The sequence below is a fragment of the Gymnodraco acuticeps genome, unplaced genomic scaffold (genome assembly GCF_902827175.1).
Source record: "Gymnodraco acuticeps unplaced genomic scaffold, fGymAcu1.1, whole genome shotgun sequence".
NCBI lineage: Eukaryota > Metazoa > Chordata > Actinopteri > Perciformes > Bathydraconidae > Gymnodraco > Gymnodraco acuticeps.
The window spans coordinates 1,671,288-1,694,575 of record NW_022990700.1 but is presented as its reverse complement, the minus strand read 5'-3'; the positions used below and the strand labels follow the sequence as shown (position 1 = coordinate 1,694,575).

Genomic DNA, 23,288 nt, shown 5'->3' with positions numbered 1-23,288 from the left:
AAATGTAATGAAAGTGGTGATCAGCAATTGTATATGTTCAAATGTCTACTGTGAAGGATATCATAAAGCCTTAATGCAATCGAATGTAAAACAAAAAAGTTATGATTGATGAAAGTATAGTAAATCGGTCAGATTTGACCCGAAGACAACAGGAGGGTTAAAGGTTGTGATGGATAATTGGAAAGGGAGTATAGAATAAATGCTGAAAGCATATGAGATAATTGTAATTTAGGGTGTTAGCAAGTTCATATGCACTTGTTTTGAGTTATTTAAAGTATTTAGATCAAAGGTGTATGAGGTAAGAATTAACAGTCACTTCACTATACTCAACATTTATGCATGTCCTTTTTTTTTTATTTTCCAACCTTTCAAACAATGTTTTCATATTTTCACTCTTTTGAATATCCCTAAATCGAGCACAGTGAATTAATTAAATCTGCATAAATAGACATGACAAGCATTTAGTCTTATTCAACCAGCAGAAATTATGCACTCAATCCATACTAGGCTTCCTATGCAGTCACGCAGTGACCAGAAGTAATAAATACACACTGAAACCTTGACAACTTTCATTCTAGACATTATGAAGACAGCGATCATTAATCCCCAGGAATAAAATGGTACATTGTAAAAGGTTTGATAAGAGTTTGTTTTTTCCATCTTTTGTCCAGAACAGGGCTACTTAAAACTTGGCAATTGTGTTAAATTAAAGAATAATGACAGACCACCAACCCAAAATAAGTTAACAGAAATATATATTTTGTTGTAAATTATACAACACAAATGTTTCTTATTAAAGTGTGTCAGAGTTGAAGAATAGGATCCATTAACCTTTCTTCACACCTTAACAAAACAAAAGTGTCACATTTCCATTTTCACTAGGATAAAATACTTTGTTTAGTAAACACACCTGCTCCAGATCAAACTTCATGCACAATGATTTTTATAAATTCATGAAATCACTGAGCTTAGTCAAAGTATCCAATATATAGATAAAGTTCACTGGTGAGGACAGCTGAAGGGGTTTGTGTTGATGTTATAGGAAGCCTGTAAAAAAAAAGAGGAAAATAGAACAGACATGTTGGCAGCTGGCTTAGCGACATGTGCACCTGGTGGCAATCATATCTTCCAACTCCTTGTACACATAGGAGCCATCCTTTTCAAAGATCATGACACTCAACGGGCTGTAGTGGGAGGGGATGCACGAGGGCCGAGGCACAGAAGAGTCAAGGTTCTCATAGATGATGGTTTGCACCATGGCGTGGACAGGAGAGCCGTAGATGAATCCCAAGGCCCTCGGGCAGACGCCGCTGCAGTACCTGGGGTTGTACTTGGGTGGAAATACAATCCAGTGTTCCAGTTTAAGCTGGTTGAATCGCACCCTGAAATCATATAAGGCACAGTGGCTTGTCGGGAATTCAGAGCTGGAGAGAAGCTCAGGCTGGTGGAGTTCCAGACTTTTATCAGCTTGTTTGCTCTTTGGAGATTCCCTCTTCCATCTCCTCTTTCGCCCAATCCTCTGTTCTGTTTTGAAAGCCATCTGCTTGTGAAAAGTGTTCCCTGCGGTTTCTGGCCTTTGACCCGCGATGGAATTGTCCAGAAACCTCTGGTTGTCGATATTGCTGGTGTCATAGAGATAAAGAAGCAGAAGAGGGGAATTCAGGGTGAAATTTAGGGAGGCTTTGCGCCCGTCATATCTGGCTTTCCGTTCCCCTGGGCAGGTGACATTAATGTGCAGGTGTATATTCTTCTTGTGAAATCTTAAGAGAGGCCTGAGAAACGATGTGACATCGACCTCCACCCAGTTCCTCCTGCTCCCCCCGGCTGCGCTGACTGTGAAGTTCCCAGCATGGTGGATCCGGGGACTCCGGGGACACAGAGGACACGGGTTGAGGTGCTCGAGCTTCTCCAGACTCAGGTAGCATACAGAGTTGACGGGTGCTGCGAGGTCATGGTCAAAACTGTACAGCAGGGTTGACTTCAGGAGCTGCTCTTTTCTTCCAACTTGATCAAGGCTGTAGGAATGATCCTGCATAAAACTCTCTATAGGAGAATAGGAGAATATGAGAAAATATTAGATCACTGTCAGCATTACATGTCAGTATCACAAATCCATGCACTTATGATAACATTAGACAGAGTCATATTTCCTTATAAATATGTTTAATGTCTGTTTAATGTCACTGACGCCTTTGAAACAAGATTATTTATTGTACATTGTTACCCTTTGCCCTGCATGTTAGCAGAGGTGGGAGAACTACTCAGATCTTATACTTGGGTATACCAGAGTTTAGGAATACTCTGTTACAAGTACAAGTCCTGCATTCAAAGTGTTGCTCAAGTAAAAGTAAACGTAAAATAACTCATTATGCAGATCAGTCCATTTAATAATAATACATATGTTTTGATTATAACTATTGATGCATTCATGTGTTTATCAAAGGTGCAGCTAGTTTTAATGACTTTGTATTGTGAATTTACTCCAGGTGTAACTAAAGTCTGATTTAAGTGTCGATTATATTTCACATCATTAATCAAAATCTGTCAAATAACTAAAAGGTACAACATAAATGTAGGGAAGTAAAAGTACACTATTTAACTCTGAATTGTAGTGGAGTAGAAGTAGCATAAAATGGAAATACTCAAGTAAAGTACAAATATCTCAAATTGTTCTTCCGTAGGCCTACACTACTTATTAGTAAATGTACTGAGTGCCTCTCTGGTGATTGGGTATTCATATTATGGTATATTTTTAAAAAGAAATGCCAATATAAATCTCAGCATCATCACTGAAGGTAATGCATGTTACATTGTGTGTTAGGAATTGTCAGTTGAGTTGTTTTACTAGCTCACCTTCATAACTTTTTGCTTGACATTCATCTTGTGGCTTAATCAGTCGGAGTGTGTTGTAGATTTTATTCCCGTCCAAACTTCTCTGCAATCTGGAGGATTTACTGTAAACTTCCGTCAGATACTTGATGTACCTGTGATCGGGTTTGATCTTTTTCTTCAGTTCCTGGTTCCACCTCGACCCTCCGTGCTCTGACAGGGCTTTGAGCAGCGGGGAGAATATGCTGCTGTACGGGTAGGTGAAGTCACCCAGTTTGTGCAGCGCATTGGAGGCAGATCCGACCAGAGGGCAGCTGCAGTTGACCAGCAGCAGTAAGAAAACCATGCGAAAATAACGAAGGATAGCTGAAATCAGCATTTGTTTTTCCATTATAAACAACAAACAAAATGTAGAGAGACTCTCTGGCGAGAGCTCGCAGTAATCAGGACCAAGCACGTGTTGCTGGTGATCACCATGCGCAGGTGTTGGCAATCAACTCTGCCTCTCATATGACTTTCTCACGTAAAGATACCTGTTTCACTTTCAGACATGATATGAGCAGCAAGAGGAAAGTTTAAGATGCTAGATGGTTGATTAGCATTAAACAAGCTCGATCCTGCATCCATGATTCTCTCATCAGATATGGGAATGATGATGAAATGTAAAACTCAAGCGACTTCCGGCTAGATATTCTCCATAAGATGATTCACAAAAACGTATAAAGTTTCATTTAAAAGCATATCCCACAAATATATGTTTTTCCTTTATTAGATGCACAACAATATGCAAAATGGAATGTTATTGACTAAAAAAATAGGGACTTTATGGCGATATATTTTACCATTTTATTTTGAAGGATAACCTCCCAACGTCCGGTTCTTATTTTACAGTTTCCCGATTTAAGGAAGTTCACACCGGTGAGTAATTTACAGCGTTAGTAATATCAGAGTTAGGATACTAAACCGTCTCAAGTGGAAACATATATTTGACAAGAAAACAATTCTGACATTTTTGTAATTAGAGGAAAACATTTTGAGATTAGAAACACCGACTGACAGGAGGTCAACAGAAAAGTAAGTTACTGATTTAGGTATAACGTTAGTTAACAAACAAAGTAACGCTAGCAATAATACACTTGTACTACTGACATCAGTGGTGTAAAGTAACTAATTACTCAATTACTGTACTTTACTTGAGTATTTTAATGTTTGCTACTTTTTACTTCTTCTACCCCACTACAATTCAGAGGTAAATATTGTACTTTTACTCCACTACATTTATTTAATATCTTTAGTTACTTTGCAAATTTGGATTAATGATTTAAAATATAAACATTCACAGTATACCCTGCCTGCAAAGTAATTAAAATAGATGGATCTTTACCAGTTTTGATACAACTCTAATGCATCAATAATAATGATCAAAACATATGATATGTATTATTCTGAAATAGTCCAATCTGCATAATGTGTACTTTAACTTTTGGGACTTTAGGTGTAACAGAGTATTCCTACACTCTGGTATTTTTACTTTTACCTTAAGTACAAGATCTGAGTACTTCTTCCAACTCTGACATGATGTATGACTGGTGTAGTTAATGACTTTATTTGCATTGCTCAACCCTCAGTTAGATATGCTAATGCAAATTAAAGTTAGGTACATTCAAATGACTAGTAAAGTAACTAAATGTACTACATAAATGTTGTGGAGTAAAAGTTCAATATTTACCTCATAAAATGGAAATACTTAAGTAAAGTACAGCATTGTACTTGAGTACAGTACTTGGGTGCATTTATTTAGTTATACTTTCCAGCACTAATCCAGAAGACAATTTCACTTTGTTTCAAGATCTTTTATTTAATGTGACCCGGTGGCTCCAAACCCATAACAGATACGTATTAATACCACATTGAACAAATAATAAACCACTTTTAATTAGTGCTTCTTTTATTTTAAATGAATGTTTTGCATAATTACTTCATTGACAATTTAAGGATAATATTTGCAAACCATGCCCTCTACTGGTCTGAGATATGTAAAGCAAGTACAGGGGCACCTTGCCCATCATCTGTTAAAATCATCTAAGATAAACAAATATAAACAATATAACATACCACCAAAGATAAGAATATGGACTTGTGCTCATGTTGTGTGATGGAAATAGTTTATATGTCTTTTATGTTGTGGCAACTGATTCGATTCAGACAGATAATATTTGTCTTAATACATTTGTTGCCTTGCTTTGCCTTCAGTGGTTGTCAGGAAAGTCGATGATTAAATTACCCTTGATGTGATGTTGATGGATTTGAGGGGATGCACCACTTTGTTGTTTATGTTTTTCCTGTAAAACCTTGAATATGACATTACCAAGCTTTAGCCCCACTGCTTGCAAGGCTCTAAATAAAGGATTATTTGTCATGTAAGGCCTCTACGGCCAAATGGCTAGGCTTTGTGTCTCAGTTACACACCATATTAATACTAAAAGTAACACTAACCTGCACACTACTCAGTGTCCATTTTGTACTGACAGGAAATGATGCCAGGCTTGGAGCATGCCACAGTATTGTTATGCAGTCTTTGATCTTTGCACATTCAGTCTGAACTATAACAAAAGAGACACAGGAGGTTGTGTGTTGTTTCTTTTCATGATACTTCATTGCAAATAATAGTTTTGAGGTGAGATTTAGCACATAGTCTACAATGTTAAATATTTGCTGTGAGTGCAGCTGCCTTTTGCGTGGATTATTATTGAAGCTGCTTCTTTTCCAGATAACGAGACAAAGGACATTGTTCTGGCACAGTTTTGCGTATGGCTTCATTGTCTGAGCTCCAACTCTTTTCATGTCATCTGGGATAGTTTCCTCTGGGTTACTTAAGGACACATGGCACACAGACGGCAGATTACTGTTTTCAAGCCTTTCTTATCTGGGAAAAGACAATTCCTTAATGACAAGATCAAAATTACAATGTTTTTATAAAGCGTGTTGGTTTTTCGCTTATGTTTATATCTTTCTGTGGCTTCTGTTTTACACTTGAGAGAATCTTGTTAAACTTGTATTTGGCGGAAATCCTTTCTAATCAAAACTAAAATGATTGATGTGGTATTTGAGTCATGGCCGAGAATGTCTTTTTTACTTTAGACATCACCCTAAAGAGTGAAGCCATGTTGTCCCACAAAGGGAGGCCTTTCTCACCCATTACAGCTCAGGTTCACAAAGAGGTTGATAAAGGAGACATTCCACCACCCAGTCTGCTGGCCTGCTTTTCATAACAGCCCCCCCCAAAAGGTCCCCTCTGCTTTTACTGAAGGGGAGAGGTAGCTTTCTCAAAAATGTGTTCTATTTTCTCCACAAGATTATCCGATGTTTTCTCTCTTTTGAAAATGAAAATACTTTATTTTGATCATAGTTATATCATAAATAAATCTGCTGTGCACAAAAGCAACAACACAATGTTTCACACCAGTGTTGATAGCAACTGTTTCCCATATCATATTTCATTCATCCTCAAACTTTGAAGTCACAAATCAATTGGTAACTTCTACAGATGTGTTCCACAAAAAGTAATGAAAATATGTGTAAATATCTTGGATTGCTTGTGTTGTTAGTAAGAAAAATAAATTAAACGGGATCCAAATAACACTCATTCTTAAAACAAGGAATTAAGCTAAGGAAAACAAGTTGATTAAATAATACTAACTGCTTATAAATAGTACATCCAGCAGTGATACACTGTACAAAAGCGCTACAATAGTACAGAGAGACTCATAACACGTTAAGTGATGCAGAGGATAAACAATGGGTGTGTTGTTTCATATTAACATACTATACAAACTCAGACAGTATTAGCTATTACAATTGTCCTATTGTCCTGGTCCTCCATGTCACTCTCACCATTCCAGAGCAAACTAGTTTTTCTGTTTCCTCCCTATATGCGGCTGGAACAGTTTACTTATGGTGTTGAAGCCTTTCTGGTGCTCTCTGTATTCTTCGTCGTCTATCTTCTCCCTGCACTTGCTGTGCTGCAGTCCTCCCATAAGTGCTCTGACTTCAGATGACACATTTTTGCCCAGGTAGTGGAAGGCCTTCTTGCCATCATTATCTCTCTCATTTACACTGGCTCCATAAACTTGCACGAGCTGAAACATCACTTCAGTGTGGCCGTGCATGGCTGCTATGTGCAAAGGTGTGTACCCTCCGTGTGCTTTGCTGTTGATGTTTACACAGGTTCCTCTTCTCCTGGAGATGTCCAGCAGCTTGTGTATCATCTGACTGTTGCCGTCCTTGGCGGCCCAATGCAGTGCCGTGAATCCTGACATGAAGTCTTTCTTCTGTGCCAGCCGAGTGTCCTGTAGCAGCAGACCGTGGATGTGACCCCACAGTCCAGCTGCACACTTTACCAACCACTCATGAGCTAATGGCTCCAAAGGCACTGACTCTGAGTACTTTGCATCATCTCTCTTGCTTTGAGACCTCCCCAGGGAAAATCTTGGGGGTTGCATGTCCTCCATCTGTTTGTTTTTCCAACACTGGGACTCACTTTGTGCACTCTTTTTACAAGCTGGAAAGTTAAGATTCAGAGTTGATGGTGAGGAAACTTTAGTTGTAAACGTGATTGGTTTGTCTGAGGTTTTATGTGGATGCACTGGGGAATGTATTTCATCCTGTGCTGCTGGTGCAGAGTCTCTCGGGGGGGATTTTACCGCTATGACAGCGAACACAGCACCAGATTTCCTCGCCTGATCTCCGGAGATATTCAGGACTTTAACCGTGGTAGCCTCCCCACTATTGCTTCTTAATAACTGCCTCTTGTCGTGCATACCCCCCACAGACTTACGTTTGGCTTCACTACAATAGCTGCCATTTATGTTCGAGGGGTAGCACGTATTATTGTTTTCAATGTCAGAATAAATCACCCTGCCTGCCTCGGCTCGGTGAGGAGATGGAAACGAAAAGCTGCTATTGTGTTCGTCGTCCATCTGCGTTTTTTTCTGCGGGGTTGCATCGTACGCTCCCTCTCTTACGAAGTCCTGATAGCGTTTCTTCACGACCACAAACTTCACCTCGTCGATCTGTTTCACCACTGCGACGCTGTTCACCAACTTCTTGAAAAGGTCCCTATTGTGCTGCTTTTCCGCGGGATCGCTGCAGTTGATCTGAGTCCTGAAGTTGTTCACCAGCTCCGAGTTTTTCACTTTGCCTCCGTGCTCCAGCAAAAAAGACAAAAGAGATTCTTGAGTCAAAGCCATTTTTTCCTCTTGAATTGGTAGAAATGTGGGAATAATAACGGATAGCTCAGATAACTCCCGAGGGATAAACTGGTGTCTGTCCGTGCTCCTCTCCCCTGTCCTGTCCAACCTGCTGCTTCCGGCGCCTCGCCAAATAAACTCCCGTTGTTTTTGTTCGAGCTCTCCTGCTGAAGGCTGGGCCGCTGGGTTAGTATATAGATCAATATTAAAAGTAGGCCTACTTAAAAAAAGTTTGAAGGTAAAAGTTATAGTTATATCAGTATGTTTTACATATTTATCTATTAAGTTAAAAAAAAAAAAAATAGATTAAAATATTATTGAAATAAAGTAGAACTTGATCATACATTTTTACTCCTAGATTACTTCGTGTTTCTTTGTTAGGCTATTTAATCAATATTGAGTCGCATAAAAAGGAGAAATTCTCCTAAGATACTGATTTACTATCAGTAAGCCTAAATGTTGAATCTCTTTTGACATTGAAAAGGAATCAGTATCAAATATAGTATTGGCTAGCCATAAACAAGGAATTGTTTTGCTGCTCTTAATGCACACACACACACACACACACACACACACACACACACACACACACACACACACACACACACACACACACACACACACACACACACACACACACACACACACACACACACACACACACACACATACAAATACAACTAAAAAACAAGGACAACAAAGCTGATCCCCAAACATTAAGCTATTATGTAAAAAAAGTATAAACGTGTGTAGGCCTATATATATAAACAGTAGCCTACGACATTGAACAACAACATACAATGTCTAAGTCAGATTGTTTCTGTGTGTTTTAAATTAATACAGAGTAGTGCAATGACTCTAAGTGCATACTATTAGTGTATACGCTTGCATTAATATTAAATGATTAATGTAACGGGTTACTTAATATAGCCTTCATGAAGTAGGCCTTAATGATCAAATAAGCTTCTTAAATCAATTCTGAGATTGTTTTTGAAAAAAAACAGTTGGTGGAATGATCATTATTGTTACAGTATTTCATTCAGACCTGCATTCATAATCTACTTTTAGAGGCATTTACTGGTTATATTATCAGCTGGTTGGTCATTCTACAGAAAAGGTGGAATCTGGGTGATACAAATCTGCTGAAATATATTCCTTCTAAAAACATCTAAAACCTGTTAAATAGCAATAACTAACTCTTAACTTGATGAATCCACAACAAGTAGAGCTTAAAGTTTTTTTATTTTTTTTATTATTTGTATACTTTATACAAAGCTTATTTGTATAGGAATGTCACTGGTGTTACGTGTTACCAGGAAGAAGAGTAACACCAGTGACGGTAACACCAGTGACAATTTGGAGAAACACTACCATTTTAACAAAATGGCTGCAATTTGTCAGATCAAATATGGCTTCAGTCAATATCAAAATCGTTTAACTCTTCAATACAATACATTTTCCCATTCAAATGTTCACCCCTGCCAGGGGCGGACTGGCCATTGGGAATACCGGGAGTTTCCCCGGTGGGCCGGTGCTGTGTGTGGGCCGGCCTAAATCCTACCGGCCCACATTTGTAAGTGTTCCGGCCCAGCCCAGCCCAGTGGGGTGTGGCCAGGGTTGGATTGTAACGGAATACATGTAACGGTGTTACGTAATCAGAATACAAAAATCAAGTAGGCCTAACTGTATTCAGCTTGCGTTACATTTGAAAAACGAGTAATCTGATTACAGTTACTTTCGTAAACCTGAAGTGAATACATTTTGGATTACTTATTGGAATTATTGGTGGAAAGATTTCCTCACAACATTTAATATTCATTACTAAAGGTACAGCCGAATCATCACAGCGCACAAAACCGGGCAGATGGACCAAAAAGGGGAGCGTTTGAAAAAAATGTGCGGGTCCGCTCAGTGAAACAATAACAACGTAACATGGAGGAACAAAAGTCTGCGTTTAAATCGTGTGCGTGTAGATGTGTGTGTGGTTAAAACACATCAGCCACACCGCTCTTTAGCCTTTCTAATGATTCTGAAGGTAAACACAGTGAAGGCGGTGCGTGAAAGGCACTGCGCGCTCCTCTTCTCAGAGGCTGAGTTAACCCTCCCGCTGCCTCCTGGTGCTGCAGAGATTTCATGAAGTGAAGGAGGTGTTCCTTCTATAAAACAGCTGCAGGCAGCAGATACTGTGAGAGTCACAGACATGAATACATAGATCAAGGCAGACTGGTGCACACACTCTCCTGTTTTGCCAATCCGGTGCTTAAACAAATATAGCTATACACCCCTGGCCGAAATGTCCTTAAAATGAAGTCCGAGTTTGACATTTTAATTAATGTCCTGCCAACACTGGCAGGACAGAAGGCGACACGCCCTTTCTAAGCCATGTCCTCCCCAAAAAGTGTATTATGTTGTTACAACAGGGTTCAGGGGGTGTGGCTGTACGGCTGTACCCGTAGGATAGAAAAGGAGGAAGTGATGTCTGACTCAGAGGTCGCGCGGCTGTGGAGAAGAACGTGTTGCCCACATTCTGTTACTGAGTTTAGGCTAGTTAGCTAGCAGGTTTATTGTTTTGTTGAAAGAAAAAGTTAATCTGTTTACAGTTCTGTTTTATATGGGTGTTGAAGAAAGAAGAAGAAGAAGAAGAATAAAGAAAGAAGAAGAAGACTCCTACCGTCGGTCCTCCCCTCCTCCTCCTACGCATCCTACCTCCGCCTCCTGCCTCCTCCTCCTCCTCCTCCTCCTCCGCCTCCTCCTCCGTCCACTCCTCCTTCCTCCAGACGCGAAGAGAATTAGGGAGGGATGAAACCCTCTTTAATGGTCACACATGCAGAGCACACACAGTGAAATGTGTTCTCTGCTTTTAACCCATCGTACCAGGAGTCTAGTACTAGGAGCAGTGGGCAGCTATTGTACAGCGCCCGCGGAGCAATGGGAGTGAGGGCGGAAGGGGGATGTCTGGTGCCTTGCTCAAGGGCACCACGGCAGGAGGTGAACTGGGACCTCTCCAAGTAGAAGTCCACACTCCAAATAGGTCTGGTCGGGGACTTGAACCGGCGACCCTACGGCTCACAGTCCAAGCCCCTACTGACTGCCATAGATTTAGTCCCTAATTGTGCTCTCAAAATGGACCAGATTGATGCATTTAACTTCAACATTTAAAAAAAATTGTTGTTCTGGAAAACTGTCCGACACCTCAGGAGGGGGAAGCAGGGAACCATCCAAGCTGTGTACAGTAAGGATGGGACGTTGTTGACCTCAACTGATGGAGTGTTAGGGCGTTGGAAGGAACACTTTGAGGAACTCCTGAACCCGACAACTCCGCCCTCTATGTTAGAGGCAGAGCTGGAGTATGACGGGGGATCAACACCAATCTCCCGGGGGGAGGTCACTGAGGTCGTCAAACAACTCCACAGTGGCAAAGCCCCGGGGGTGGATGAGATCCGCCCGGAAATGCTGAAGGCTCTGGGTATTGAGGGACTGTCATGGTTGACACGTCTCATCAACGTTGCGTGGAAGTCGGAAACAGTACCGAAGGAGTGGCAGACCGGGGTGGTGGTTCCTCTTTTTAAAAAGGGGGATCAGAGGGTGTGTGCCAATTACAGAGGCATCACACTACTCAGCCTCCCCGGTAAAGTTTACTCTAAGGTACTCGAAAGGAGGGTCAGGCCGATTGTCGAACCTCAGATTGAGGAGGAACAATGCGGATTCCGTCCTGGTCGTGGAACGACGGATCAGCTTTTTACTCTCGCAAGGATCCTGGAGGGGGCCTGGGAGTACGCTTATCCGGTCTACATGTGTTTTGTAGACTTGGAGAAGGCGTATGACCGAGTTCCCAGGGAGTTACTGTGGGAGGTGCTGCGGGAGTATGGGGTGAGGGGGTCTCTACTCAGGGCCATCCAATCGCTGTACTCCCAAAGCGAGAGCTGTGTCCGGGTCCTCGGCAGTAAGTCGGACCCATTTCCGGTGAGGGTTGGCCTCCGCCAGGGCTGCGCTTTGTCACCAATCCTGTTTGTAATATACATGGATCGGATTTCGAGGCGTAGTCATGGGGGAGGGGGTCTGCAGTTCGGTGGACTAAGGATTGCACCACTGCTTTTTGCAGATGATGTGGTTCTAATGGCTTCATCGGTCTGCGACCTTCAGCACTCACTGGATCGGTTCGCAACCGAGTGTGAAGCGGCTGGGATGAGGATCAGCACCTCCAAATCTGAGGCCATGGTTCTCAGCAGGAAACCGATGGACTGTCCACTTCAAGTAGGGAATGAGTCCTTACCCCAAGTGAAGGAGTTCAAGTATCTCGGGGTCTTGTTCTCGAGTGAGGGAACAATGGAGCGTGAGATGGGCCGGAGAATCGGAGCAGCGGGAGCGGTACTGCAGGTCGCTTTACCGCACCGTTGTGACGAAAAGGGAGCTGAGCCAGAAGGCAAAGCTCTCTGTCTACCGGGCCATTTTCGTTCCTACCCTCACCTATGGTCATGAAGGATGGGTCATGACCGAAAGAACGAGATCGCGGATACAAGCGGCCGAGATGGGTTTTCTCCGCAGGGTGGCTGGTGTCTCCCTTAGGGATAAGGTGAGAAGTTCGGTCATCAGGGAGGGACTCGGAGTTGAGCCGCTCCTCCTTCGCGTCGAAAGGAGCCAGTTGAGGTGGTTCGGGCACCTAGTTAGGATGCCACCTGGGCGCCTCCCTAGGGAGGTGTTCCAGGCACGTCCAGCTGGGAAGAGACCAAGGGGTAGACCTAGGACCAGGTGGAGGGATTATATCTCTTCGCTGGCCTGGGAGCGCCTTGGGATCCCCCAGTCAGAGCTGGTTGATGTCGCCAGGGAAAAGAAAGTTTGGGACTCTCTGCTGGAACTGCTACCCCCGCGACCCGACCACGGATAAGCGGGAGAAGATGGATGGATGGATGGATTTAAAAAAAAATCTTCGCGGGGGAGCTTGCCCCCGGACCCCCCTAGAGGAGGTGAGGTCCACCACCTGCCCACACCCCCTGTTAAATTGTCTCACCCACATTGAGGATGCTTCCTACGCCCATGTTTTATTCCATGTGTCAAGTCATGCAAATTGGGTCAAAATGTTATTGCATCAATGATCTGTTAACATTAAAATCACAAAATATATGCCGTAACTATTTTGCTCTAGGCAACTCAAGGGCTCAGGTAATGTGATTACTATATGAATAATGGTCCAAAATAACATAAAATGCATAGGGTTTTTTGTGAAGTAACATACTTTCGTCGATGGCCAGCCGATACATGCCGCGCATTAATTGGGCCTGTCTGTCAATTAATCCCCGGGCCACTTTTCCCCCCCAGTCCGCCCCTGCCTATGCTATGCAATGAGTAACACTAATAACAGACTTGAAAGACGCATGTAAAATTTGAAGATAAAATGACACCTTTAACAAACAAAGTAAGAAGTATCTGACTTTCCTTATGTCTTTGTCCACTACACTGTCTCAAATGATCTCTTGTTACAGGAGGCACTTTAGAGACAGTACATTATTTCAAAAATAAAAGCGTTTTGTGTAGCAGTAACACCAATGACGCAATTTATTTGATATTATTAATAATAATTTGCATTTTTTTTTACCATTTCAGTGTTATATTTAATGCTTGTAATGTTATGTAAATATAAATTAGATGTATTTATTGAAAACATTTTTTTTTTAAATTCTTTTAAATTAAAACTATAGGCTCCACTTCCATGATCAAAGTGACAAGGCAGTTCCTTGAACTTGGCATTTTAAATAAATTGCAATTTACGTATAAAACCATTTTTTATTTATTTTTTATTTAGTACCATTGCAAAGACAATCTTTATTTATTCAACATATATAATGAATGTGAGTATTAGGTAAACGTCATGTATTTTGGTGTCTGCAAAAGTAAGTGACAGTACTTCCATCTTTTCTGTAGAATGCACCAGTGCATTAATCACTATGATTAATCACCACCTGGTTTAGCTTAAGTGAAGCCAATTTTAGAAACTTTATTTGTTATTGGGTGGCTTCACAATTTACAAGTAGATGATATGCTACATCTTGCTAAACTAACTACCAATTGTCAAATAAATGTAGTGTACAAACAAGTAGGATAGATTTCCCAATGAAAGGTATGGGGAAGATAATGAAGTATATTATTGAAATATTGTGAAGTCCTCTTTAAACGGTTGCTAACAGACAGCTGATTGATGACGTCTATTGAAATGTGATATTACATGAATACTGGTAAAAATCTGAACTCAATATAGACAACAACTGATTAACATGAAGGCACTATTTCTAATCCTGGAGAAGGTAGTAGCCTAGCCTTCAGCTGAACCGTGGAAGCAGTAATCCGAATAATTCCTGAGTATTTAAAAAACCAAAACAGCTTGCTCCAAACTCTAAAGTTGAATTAAGACGTATAGTATGATGAATAGAGCTGTAGTGTCGCCCTCCAGCACCGAGGGGGTGTTGCCTCCAAGTGGCCATATTGAAAGCAGAGAGTCGCTCCGTGTTTAATGTGCAGCGGAGCCGTTCTGATGAAGGCAGATCTCTCCTGCACACTTCTGACGATGGCGGCCAATGAGGTAGATGTTTTCGCAGTAAGTATGATGATGTGCTGTCTGCGGGCCTGCAGTGATTCAGGGTTTGGTGAATGGAAAGGAAATAGCTATCAGGTGCACGTGAGAGCAAGGTGATGATGTGAGCAGAGAATGCAGCAGGCAGGGGGCCTGCGGTGTTGAAAGGGCTTGTTATGTTAAATGAATCGGGATAAACACGGATTTTCAGCTACGGTTGATACGACAGAAACGATGCGTCGTAGTCCGGTGCGCAATCTGTGGAGACGTCCACAATAAAAACACGCACTTCGGCATCCTAACTGGACGAAGCATGTGCATCAACCCTTCACTGTTTACCATGTTAACACTGTGACAGGTGCACACGGTGTTGATTTATGGAGAGTAGCATGAAACGCAGGACAGCAGGCAGCATGAGACTAAGTTAAGACATAAGTAGCAGCCTCCTCAAGTGGTAGCTAGCTAAACATTGTTTACCGAAAAATATGTACTAACTAAAGGTGTTATTAATGACACATGTAATCCCCTGTTTACAGGTGGCATTGCGCATGATGGGAGACTTTGTTGAGTGATGGTAGTGTGTGTGCTGGTCTAACTGTAGAGGGGAGTTATGGGTACTAGGGCAGCCAGCAGCTTGGATATCCTCCCACCCTGTGAAACAACATCTAGATAAAGAGCTCTTTGTGTTTGTGGAGAGGGACAGAAACGGATGATTGTTGTATTGAGCACATCCTGATCCTCATGGTGAGCCTTTTGCAAGATGCCAGTATCCCAGGGTGCATCTGGTATAGGATAAACCGACTAGATTAGACAGCCAGGGCAAAATTACATTACATTACATTGCATTTAGCTGAAAAATGCAATCTGCATACGTTTTAGGATTTACAGATTCAAATGTATTGATATTATGGGATATCATTTGCTGTGTGTAGTGAACTAGAGTAATGAACTAGAGTCAAAATTGAATATTTGTCATATTGTCACTGCTTGAAAGAGGGCTTGTTAAGGTTTATCAAGCAACGTTTCTTAGTGTTGGTTGTGCAAAAAGGCCATTTGAAGAGGTAACCTCCTCCTGTGATGGGGGTAAATTAACTTATTTTTTTATTTCAAATACAAATGTAATAAACTATTGATTACAAATATTATTCATAGACAAGTGAATGGTGAAATTACGTGTTAATTTCAGCCATAAATATAGGAAAATAAGTATACTTATAATCGCAAACATTCTCTGTTGGCAGCATTAACCTAGGGTTTACAATAAAGCTTTATATACAGACACAATACACTCAATGTAAAGAAAGACATCTGTGCTGCACAGCTAAAATCATTTTTGAAGCTTTTTGTTTTCTTCCTATGTTTGCGTGGTTTTGAAAGATACATTTGGTTTGTGATACTGAGACAGAACATTTTTGTGGGACTATTCAGTGTGTTTAGTGGAAGAGAAAGATGACCTCATTTGAAAAGAATGCTTTTAAGCTTGAAGGGAGATTGTGAGGATGAGACCTGACAGAAAGACCTATTTATTCCCTAACTTTTTATTGGTTTTTGGCATTGTTTCCTATGATATATAGTAATATAAATTGAATACGATCAAATGTTTCTTAAATAAAAGTCATAGTCTGATATATTCTTTGTCCTGCCTTTTTCTGCCTACCTCAGCATGAAGAAAAGCGAAACCTGGAGCTCGGAGGTCATGTGGGGTTTGACAGTCTTCCAGATCAGTTGGTCAGTAAATCAGTGGCTCAGGGATTCTGCTTCAACATCCTCTGTGTAGGTATGTCTAAACCCAGGAGGAGCTCATAATCCAGAGTCAGTGCTTTGAGCATGACATGCATTCATTTAGAATGTACCTAATTTTTCTCTCATCTATATAAACCATGTGTCTTCTTCTCTTTGTTTTCTAAGGTGAGACAGGGATAGGCAAGTCGACATTAATGAACACTCTTTTCAACACAATATTTGAAAATGAGGAAGCCAGCCATTATCAGAGTGAAGTACAGCTACGCCCACAAACCTATGATCTGCAGGAGAGCAACGTCAACCTGAAGCTGACCGTTGTGCACACTGTAGGGTTTGGAGACCAGATCAACAAAGGGCAAAGGTATACATTCTTGTAGATGTGATTGATTGTAGATGTTTGTTTGACTTTTAGTGTTTTCGAGGAAGAAAATAGGATCAGAAGTGGAAGAATCTAACTTGCACAAAATCAGAAAATAAACAATGTTATTTAAACATCATAGAAAGCTTGATACGAACATTTTCAGTGTTTTTTTTTTTATACTGATCATTTAAAATTCATAGAGATTTTACTCAGGAAGTTCCAGCTATTAATTATTTCCCCCTCTTGCTCTGGTACTGCAGCCAACTCACTTAGTATGGGATTGAAAGAGAGATCTGGCATGTGAACTGGGAGGGAAGAAAGGGAATATGGAAATGACTGGTAGAACTAATGCAATCTCAATAGACATTTAAATGCTCCAGCAGCAGGCAGTAAAAACTGCGGCCTTTTTTTGGCTGCAAGCCTGTAGTTGCAGAGTTTGTAACTAGGATACTTAAATGTCCATCTAACAACAATTAGTAAAGTTTATTGTGTTTGTCTTGTCTGTGCAGCCATAAACCCATTCTTGACTATATCGATGCCCAGTTTGAGAGGTATCTTGAGGAGGAGCTAAAAATAAGACGCTCCTTGTTTAACTGCCATGACACAAGAATCCACATCTGCCTGTATTTCATCGCTCCCACCGGACACTCCCTGAAGTCCCTGGATCTCGTCACTATGAAGAAACTGGACAGCAAGGTGAAGACCAAATCTCGCCCTGTGTATTTCAGCCAAAAGCTGTACTTCTTTGTCAATGAAAGTGTGTGTTTTTGTTCCATTCAGGTGAACATTATCCCGGTTATTGCAAAGGCAGACACAGTTTCGAAGAGTGAACTGGACAAATTAAAGATCAAGATAATGAGTGAGCTGGTCAGTAATGGGGTGCAGATTTATCAGTTCCCTACGGAGGATGAAGCCGTTGCAGAGATCAACACCTCCATGAATGTGAGTTCTAGAAACACACATAATACAATGTGATATGTATTTTACAGGATAATACATTCTCACTTTCTATACTACTGTAATCTTAATCTCTTATTTTACTTGTTATAACATTCTTTGTTTGACAATCACTTGTAAAACACTGAGTTGCATTTGTTTTGTCAGAAAGGTGCTTTACAAATAAAGTTGAATTGAAGTAGAATAATAAAGTAAAACTAAATTCATTCAAATTATCATGCTACCATTGGAATAATGTTGCAAACATTTAGGATATATTGCAGTGAGAACTAAAGTCGCACAATTTAAGCCTCAATTTAAATACATACTAGACCAACATATTTCGAAGCATGTTGTAATTTACTCTGAATATGACGACAGCAGTATCATGTTTAACCATATTGTAACTTTATCAATACGATGTGTTACAGACTCATCTTCCCTTTGCTGTGGTGGGAAGTGTAGAGGACGTTAAAGTGGGAAATAAGATGGTGAAAGCCAGGCTGTATCCCTGGGGATCAGTACAGGGTGAGTCCGCTGAATTGTTAAATCATAAAAATCAGTTGAGATAAAAACTTGGTATCACAATTCTCCTGTTTTATGAGATTTTAGATTTTGTCATCTTGTCTTCCAGTGGAGAATGAAAACCATTGTGATTTTGTGAAGCTGAGGGAGATGCTGCTGCGTGTGAACATGGAGGATCTGCGAGAGCAAACACACGCTCGACACTATGAGCTCTACCGTCGCTGCAAGCTGGAAGAGATGGGCTTCAAGGACACCGGCCCTAACAGCCAGTCGTTCAGGTGAAATTAAGGCTAGCAGGGATGTAATGCATCTGGGCAACTTCAGTGGAGCTGCCAAAAAATCCTGCTCTCTTCTGATGTTAAAACTGGGCTGAACGATTTAAAAACAGCACATTAAAATCTGTGTTTCTATGATTTGGGATGGGATGAGATCTGTTCCTTTTGAACCTCCAACTGAAAAAGAAAAATGCAAAGCTTTATGCATATTTTTTCACTCTAGTTTTACTATTTATTTACTAAGTATGGGAAATCAAGCACTTTTTCTTAAATACTTAACCTATGTATAATTTTAAGGAACTTACTTCTTCCTTGACAGCTACAGTTACTAGTTATTTTCAGATTGCTAATCTTCATACCATTTCTGCCTTGTGGAAACAATGTTTCTCCAAATTTGGGGATTTTTGATTGAAATGTTTCTGGTAAACTGAAGGATGAAAGGGTTTTTCTGAACAGTAGCCACAGACATAAAGCAGTAAAATGTAAATCTGAAAACCTCATATAAATTGTCAAACACTGACAGGGAACCTTTTTCTGCAGAATGAGTACTGCTTGTTTTGATACTTTAATCACATTTGACTGAATACTTACATACTTATACTTAATTTAGGTTATGAATGCAGGAATTTTTAATTGTAGTGATGTATTTCCAGTGTTGTATTATTACTTTCATATACTGCAATTAACAATTGTTTTTTACAGATACATATTTTTTGTCTCTTTAAGCTTTTAGTGAGTAGCACATTTCAAACTAGTGATTCACTAGTTCAGATGTTATAAAGGTCATGTATTTTAGAGTAAGGGGAAAAGTCAAATGTAGTCTAATGTTATTGGCATAATGTTTTGTTATTTCAGGCTATTGTTTTGTGATAAGCAAGTTAAAATATTTTAAGTTTACGTATTTATTTAACAGAATTGTGATCAGTAATGCGTGGCTATTCCAATTGTTTTTATATTGAGTAAATACTAAGTTCTACATGACCCATTTTTGTGATGCTTTAATCCTAACCTAGTCAACATTAATGTAATAACTAAGATACCTTTTTTAACTGCTGCAGCAACCAGCTTCTGGCTACATGTCCTTTCATATAAGGCATTAGAGTGTCCTTACATTTTTTTCTGATTTTCAGCCTTCAGGAAACATACGAAGCAAAGAGGAAGGAATTCCTCGTAGATCTGCAGCGCAAAGAGGAGGAAATGAGACAGATGTTTGTGAGTAAAGTGAAGGAAACAGAAGCAGAGCTGAAAGAGAAGGAAAAAGAGGTGAGGATTGACATGATAAAATAACTGCTCACAAAAAATATACAACATTTGGTTGGTCTCACTTTTTGCCTTGGCCCATCACCATCACCATCTTTAGCTTCATGAGAGATTCGAGCAGCTCAAGCGGATGCACCAGGATGAAAAGAAGAATCTGGAGGAGAAAAGACGAGACCTGGAGGAGGAGATGAACGCCTTCAACAGAAGAAAGGTGGCTGCTGAGACACTGATGGGACAGGCTCTCCAAGGCTGCTCACAACCATTCAAGAAGGATAAGGACAAGAAGAAGTAAGTCTGCTTGTCTCTATGTATTTGATTTGATTCATGGTTCTTTATTTACACAATGATTGTCAGAGCAAGCCCAAATGCCACTAAACAGTAAAAACTGTAAATTCCTTCAGGAAATTCAAAGATAATTGGTTAAATGTCACGTAATCTCTGAGCCAGTAGAGTTGTCCAGACAGGGTGGGGAGGCGTACAATGTGATTAATGAGATAGTGTTATTTTCCCAGAAGCCATGTTGGCTTAGAAACTGATAGAGGGACAGATTCAGACTGACACTGTGTGCCCAGACATAGTGGGAAGGGTCACAGCTTGCATGACACAGCCTGATGCTTATGTCTCTGCGGGCTGACCTGCCAGACTGTATCTCAGGCAGGGGCACGTCTGTTTACATTCGACCGGTCTCACCGATGCTCACGCCATGTGCAGCACAGAGGACACTCAGACATACCACAAAGAGCCGTAATCATTTCTGCAGGTGGAAACATTATCATGTCAGCATCAATTACATACGCTCAAAAGTTACACAGCTTGGAGCGCAACATTAGCCTTGATATCAACATACACGAAGCTGCCTTAATAAAGAGAAAGCTTAATTCCTTAAAATATTTTGTACAATCAATGGCAGGGTAAACTGGATTTAATGCCATACCATGTGGGGGAAAATGTTACTTAAGGCATTAAGACAGTCTGATACCACACATGGCTAAATCTTTAATTTTAACAGATATTTTATGTCCCTCTAAAATACTGTAGCTGATGATCCTTCTGTCTATACTACATTAATGTGTTAGAAAAAGCTGTAAATACATTATCATGTATTTAAAGTGCAAGAGCCGCTACATTAACACAGATATAAACACGCATTTGATCCTTTATCCTTGATTTTACAAGGATAGTCTAACTGAGATAAGGAATCTCTTCTTATTGAGACATGGCGAACACAGGCAGCAACATAAATCAAAAACAATACTTTAGCTAGAGACAGACGGACAGAAAACAAAAGAGAGAGAGAAATTAGAGGGGATTAAAAATAAAGCATTGGGACTTAAAAGATATTGAAAAGAGTGACACATAGTTGGAGAAATTGGTTTCCATTGTTTTTTTAGAACAATCTGATTTAATATATTAAAATCCAAATAAATGAGTGATTCTGAACGTAGCCTAAGACTAAGTGTAGGCCTGTGGAAGGTGAGTGGATGAAATGAAGTTACAACCTCAACACATTTGCATTCCCATTTCATTCATTTATTACTTTGATTTCTACCATTCCTCAAATCCTCCATGTTTTTTCCCCATATTCTGTCTTATATCTTTTCCCCTTTCAGTTGATTTATGGATCAAACATCCAGGGAAACCAGGAATGTGTCTGCTGTCAGCATGGGAAAAAGAGACTGTCATATCTGACACTGCATACTGACACTGTATGTGTAGGCAGTGTCACTTTGACTATGCACGTATGTCGGCCTGAACAATGTGATGGCTTTAAGCCAATGTGTACTTATGGATCAAAAAGGTAGCTTTGCTTAGTGTTTCTAATTCGTCCCTAATGCTGACTCTGCTAGACACACAATCCATGGACGGTTTTCATAACATGTAGCTTGTGTTGTTTTATGTTCTGCCATGAATGTGTGTTCATGTCCTGTTGTAGAACAGGAGACTTTTAGTCACTGACTGAATTGAACTGATTACAGTAGTAGTGCATTACAGAGTAAGAAGCATTTGTGTGTTTATACATGCAATTATTTACAACTTAAATTGTCAACAGTTTTAAAAGACAGAATTTCTAATAATGTACATCAGCAAATGTATTTTATTTTTAAATTGTAAGTAGATTAACGTAAAAAACGTAATGGACTTACACTATGATATGCAAAATTATAAAGCTATTAAAATAATTTAACAGTGTGTCTGTGAAAAGAGCAAATATGCCATCATTTATATTGAAATAAAAAATGTCAATGTTACACCGGACAGAGCATCAGTTCATCTGTTGGTCATCTGAACCCTAAACCCTCACTTCTCTGGGACTTCCCGTCATATCAGTCATTTTTTATGATTCCAAACATTTCATATTGCACTTGTTGTCATCATGATGTATCAAAACATGGTTTTCTGATTTTCATCTGTAAACAGTGTTTTGTTAAAAGCATTATCCATTCAATTCAAGTTGTTGTTTTACATTTTCTTTGTCTTTGTATACAGTACAAATAACAAAATACAAACCTAATTATAATTTGCACTAATCTTTGGTACTTCGTATCTTGTTGAAGTTTGTCTAATGGCCCAAATGAATATGTAGATTTGCTTGTTCAGATAAATGACATGGTTTTTCTTTCCTTTTCATAGCTTCTTTAGTCTTCCATCTGCGTGCTCCTTAACCTCAGGAAGGAATTTGAATTAGAAGACTTTCTACCACATCAAAAGATCACAGACTAACAGTGTATTATTTTTACAATATGAAATAACAATTTTATAGAAATGCACTTGACACTGCTGGAATTGATTCTGAGGTCTTCCATGTCTAGAAAACTCTCCTTTAAGCTTCTATCAGCGTTCTGTAGCATGGTCTCTGCATTGCATGGCTCCTAACCTTCATTCCTAAAAGTGAATCATATCATTGCCAAAATCTCTGTTTTTGTACTGAATGTGCTACCTTCATTAATCTGCTGTGTTATGCTTGTAGTTTTTGACTGATGCCAATTTACACTGTGAAATATACATTATAACATATTGCTATTTAATGTTGTAGGGATCATTATATTATGATTTATAAGCACTTTAAATCAGTCATAGTTCAGATTATATCCTTAATCAATATAAATGGTGCCCTATCATGCTAACATGTCAGTCCTTATGTTGTGTAAAAATTTCAAAAACGATATGATGTTGTTACATGATAAAAGGCTTGATGCTTATACATTCAGGATTAAATATCTTTATGTGAGTAGATCTATATGGTGGGTCTGGAGATTTGTATATCCTGATGTAATAAAGACTTACTTTATTGAAAATGTGCTTCGTACTCTACATAATTGCACTTTTCCTAGAGGAAACGACAGGTTGTGGAAAGCTTTGGTCACTCTTAGCAGGCTCCCTCCAGATTGTTCCAGAAACCTGCCAGGAGGAGGGGTCCTTTGAAAAAAAAGAGACAGCATTGTACAAAAACGCCTGGCCCATAAAGACAATCGATATATGACATTTTAAGAAATCGTTGCTTTATTGTTGATTTAAATTAAATGAATTCAGAATAAAAGTGTAAT

General features: G+C 39.9%; 3 protein-coding genes across 7 annotated transcripts; 1 reads left to right on the top strand and 2 right to left on the bottom strand.

The window, feature by feature from the left end:
- Positions 1–344: 344 nt before the first annotated feature.
- On the bottom strand, positions 345–3,458 carry gdf9 (growth differentiation factor 9). Its single transcript, XM_034231173.1, has 2 exons — positions 2,854–3,458; positions 345–2,043 (listed from the first exon to the last, which is right to left on the bottom strand). Exons 1-2 carry the CDS (start codon positions 3,218–3,220, stop codon positions 1,094–1,096), a joined length of 1,317 nt encoding a protein of 438 aa, XP_034087064.1. The 5' UTR covers positions 3,221–3,458; the 3' UTR covers positions 345–1,093.
- A 426-nt stretch (positions 3,459–3,884) lies between these two features.
- LOC117555985 (septin-8-A-like) lies at positions 3,885–23,039 on the top strand. Of its 5 annotated transcripts, none has more exons than XM_034231086.1 (10): positions 3,885–3,903; positions 16,306–16,420; positions 16,552–16,747; positions 17,257–17,443; positions 17,528–17,689; positions 18,115–18,211; positions 18,318–18,486; positions 19,614–19,746; positions 19,844–20,031; positions 22,375–23,039. In XM_034231086.1, exons 3-10 carry the CDS (start codon positions 16,581–16,583, stop codon positions 22,427–22,429), a joined length of 1,158 nt encoding a protein of 385 aa, XP_034086977.1. In that variant the 5' UTR covers positions 3,885–3,903; positions 16,306–16,420; positions 16,552–16,580; the 3' UTR covers positions 22,430–23,039. The 5 variants fall into 5 exon arrangements, with proteins under 5 accessions (XP_034086977.1, XP_034086978.1, XP_034086974.1 ...); XM_034231087.1 differs by lacking the exon at positions 3,885–3,903 and adding an exon at positions 13,024–13,042; XM_034231083.1 differs by lacking the exon at positions 3,885–3,903 and adding an exon at positions 14,297–14,652.
- sowahab (sosondowah ankyrin repeat domain family member Ab) lies at positions 6,201–8,194 on the bottom strand. Its single transcript, XM_034231088.1, has one exon. The coding sequence runs from the start codon at positions 8,076–8,078 to the stop codon at positions 6,738–6,740; it is 1,341 nt and encodes a 446-aa protein (XP_034086979.1). The 5' UTR covers positions 8,079–8,194; the 3' UTR covers positions 6,201–6,737.
- Positions 23,040–23,288: the final 249 nt, after the last annotated feature.

Bases quoted from the DNA above. Each gene is read 5' to 3' on its own strand.
- gdf9 (XM_034231173.1), bottom strand. From the start codon at position 3,220: ATGGAAAAACAAATGCTGATTTCAGCTATCCTTCGTTATTTTCGCATG. The intron at 2,044-2,853 runs GTGAGCTAGTAA...ATTCTCCTATAG, and splicing joins TCAAGCAAAAAGTTATGAAG to AGAGTTTTATGCAGGATCAT.
- sowahab (XM_034231088.1), bottom strand. From the start codon at position 8,078: ATGGCTTTGACTCAAGAATCTCTTTTGTCTTTTTTGCTGGAGCACGGA.
- LOC117555985 (XM_034231082.1), top strand. From the start codon at position 14,584: ATGTGCAGCGGAGCCGTTCTGATGAAGGCAGATCTCTCCTGCACACTT. The intron at 16,421-16,551 runs GTATGTCTAAAC...TTGTTTTCTAAG, and splicing joins CTTCAACATCCTCTGTGTAG to GTGAGACAGGGATAGGCAAG. The intron at 18,487-19,613 runs GTGAAATTAAGG...TCTGATTTTCAG, and splicing joins CCTAACAGCCAGTCGTTCAG to CCTTCAGGAAACATACGAAG.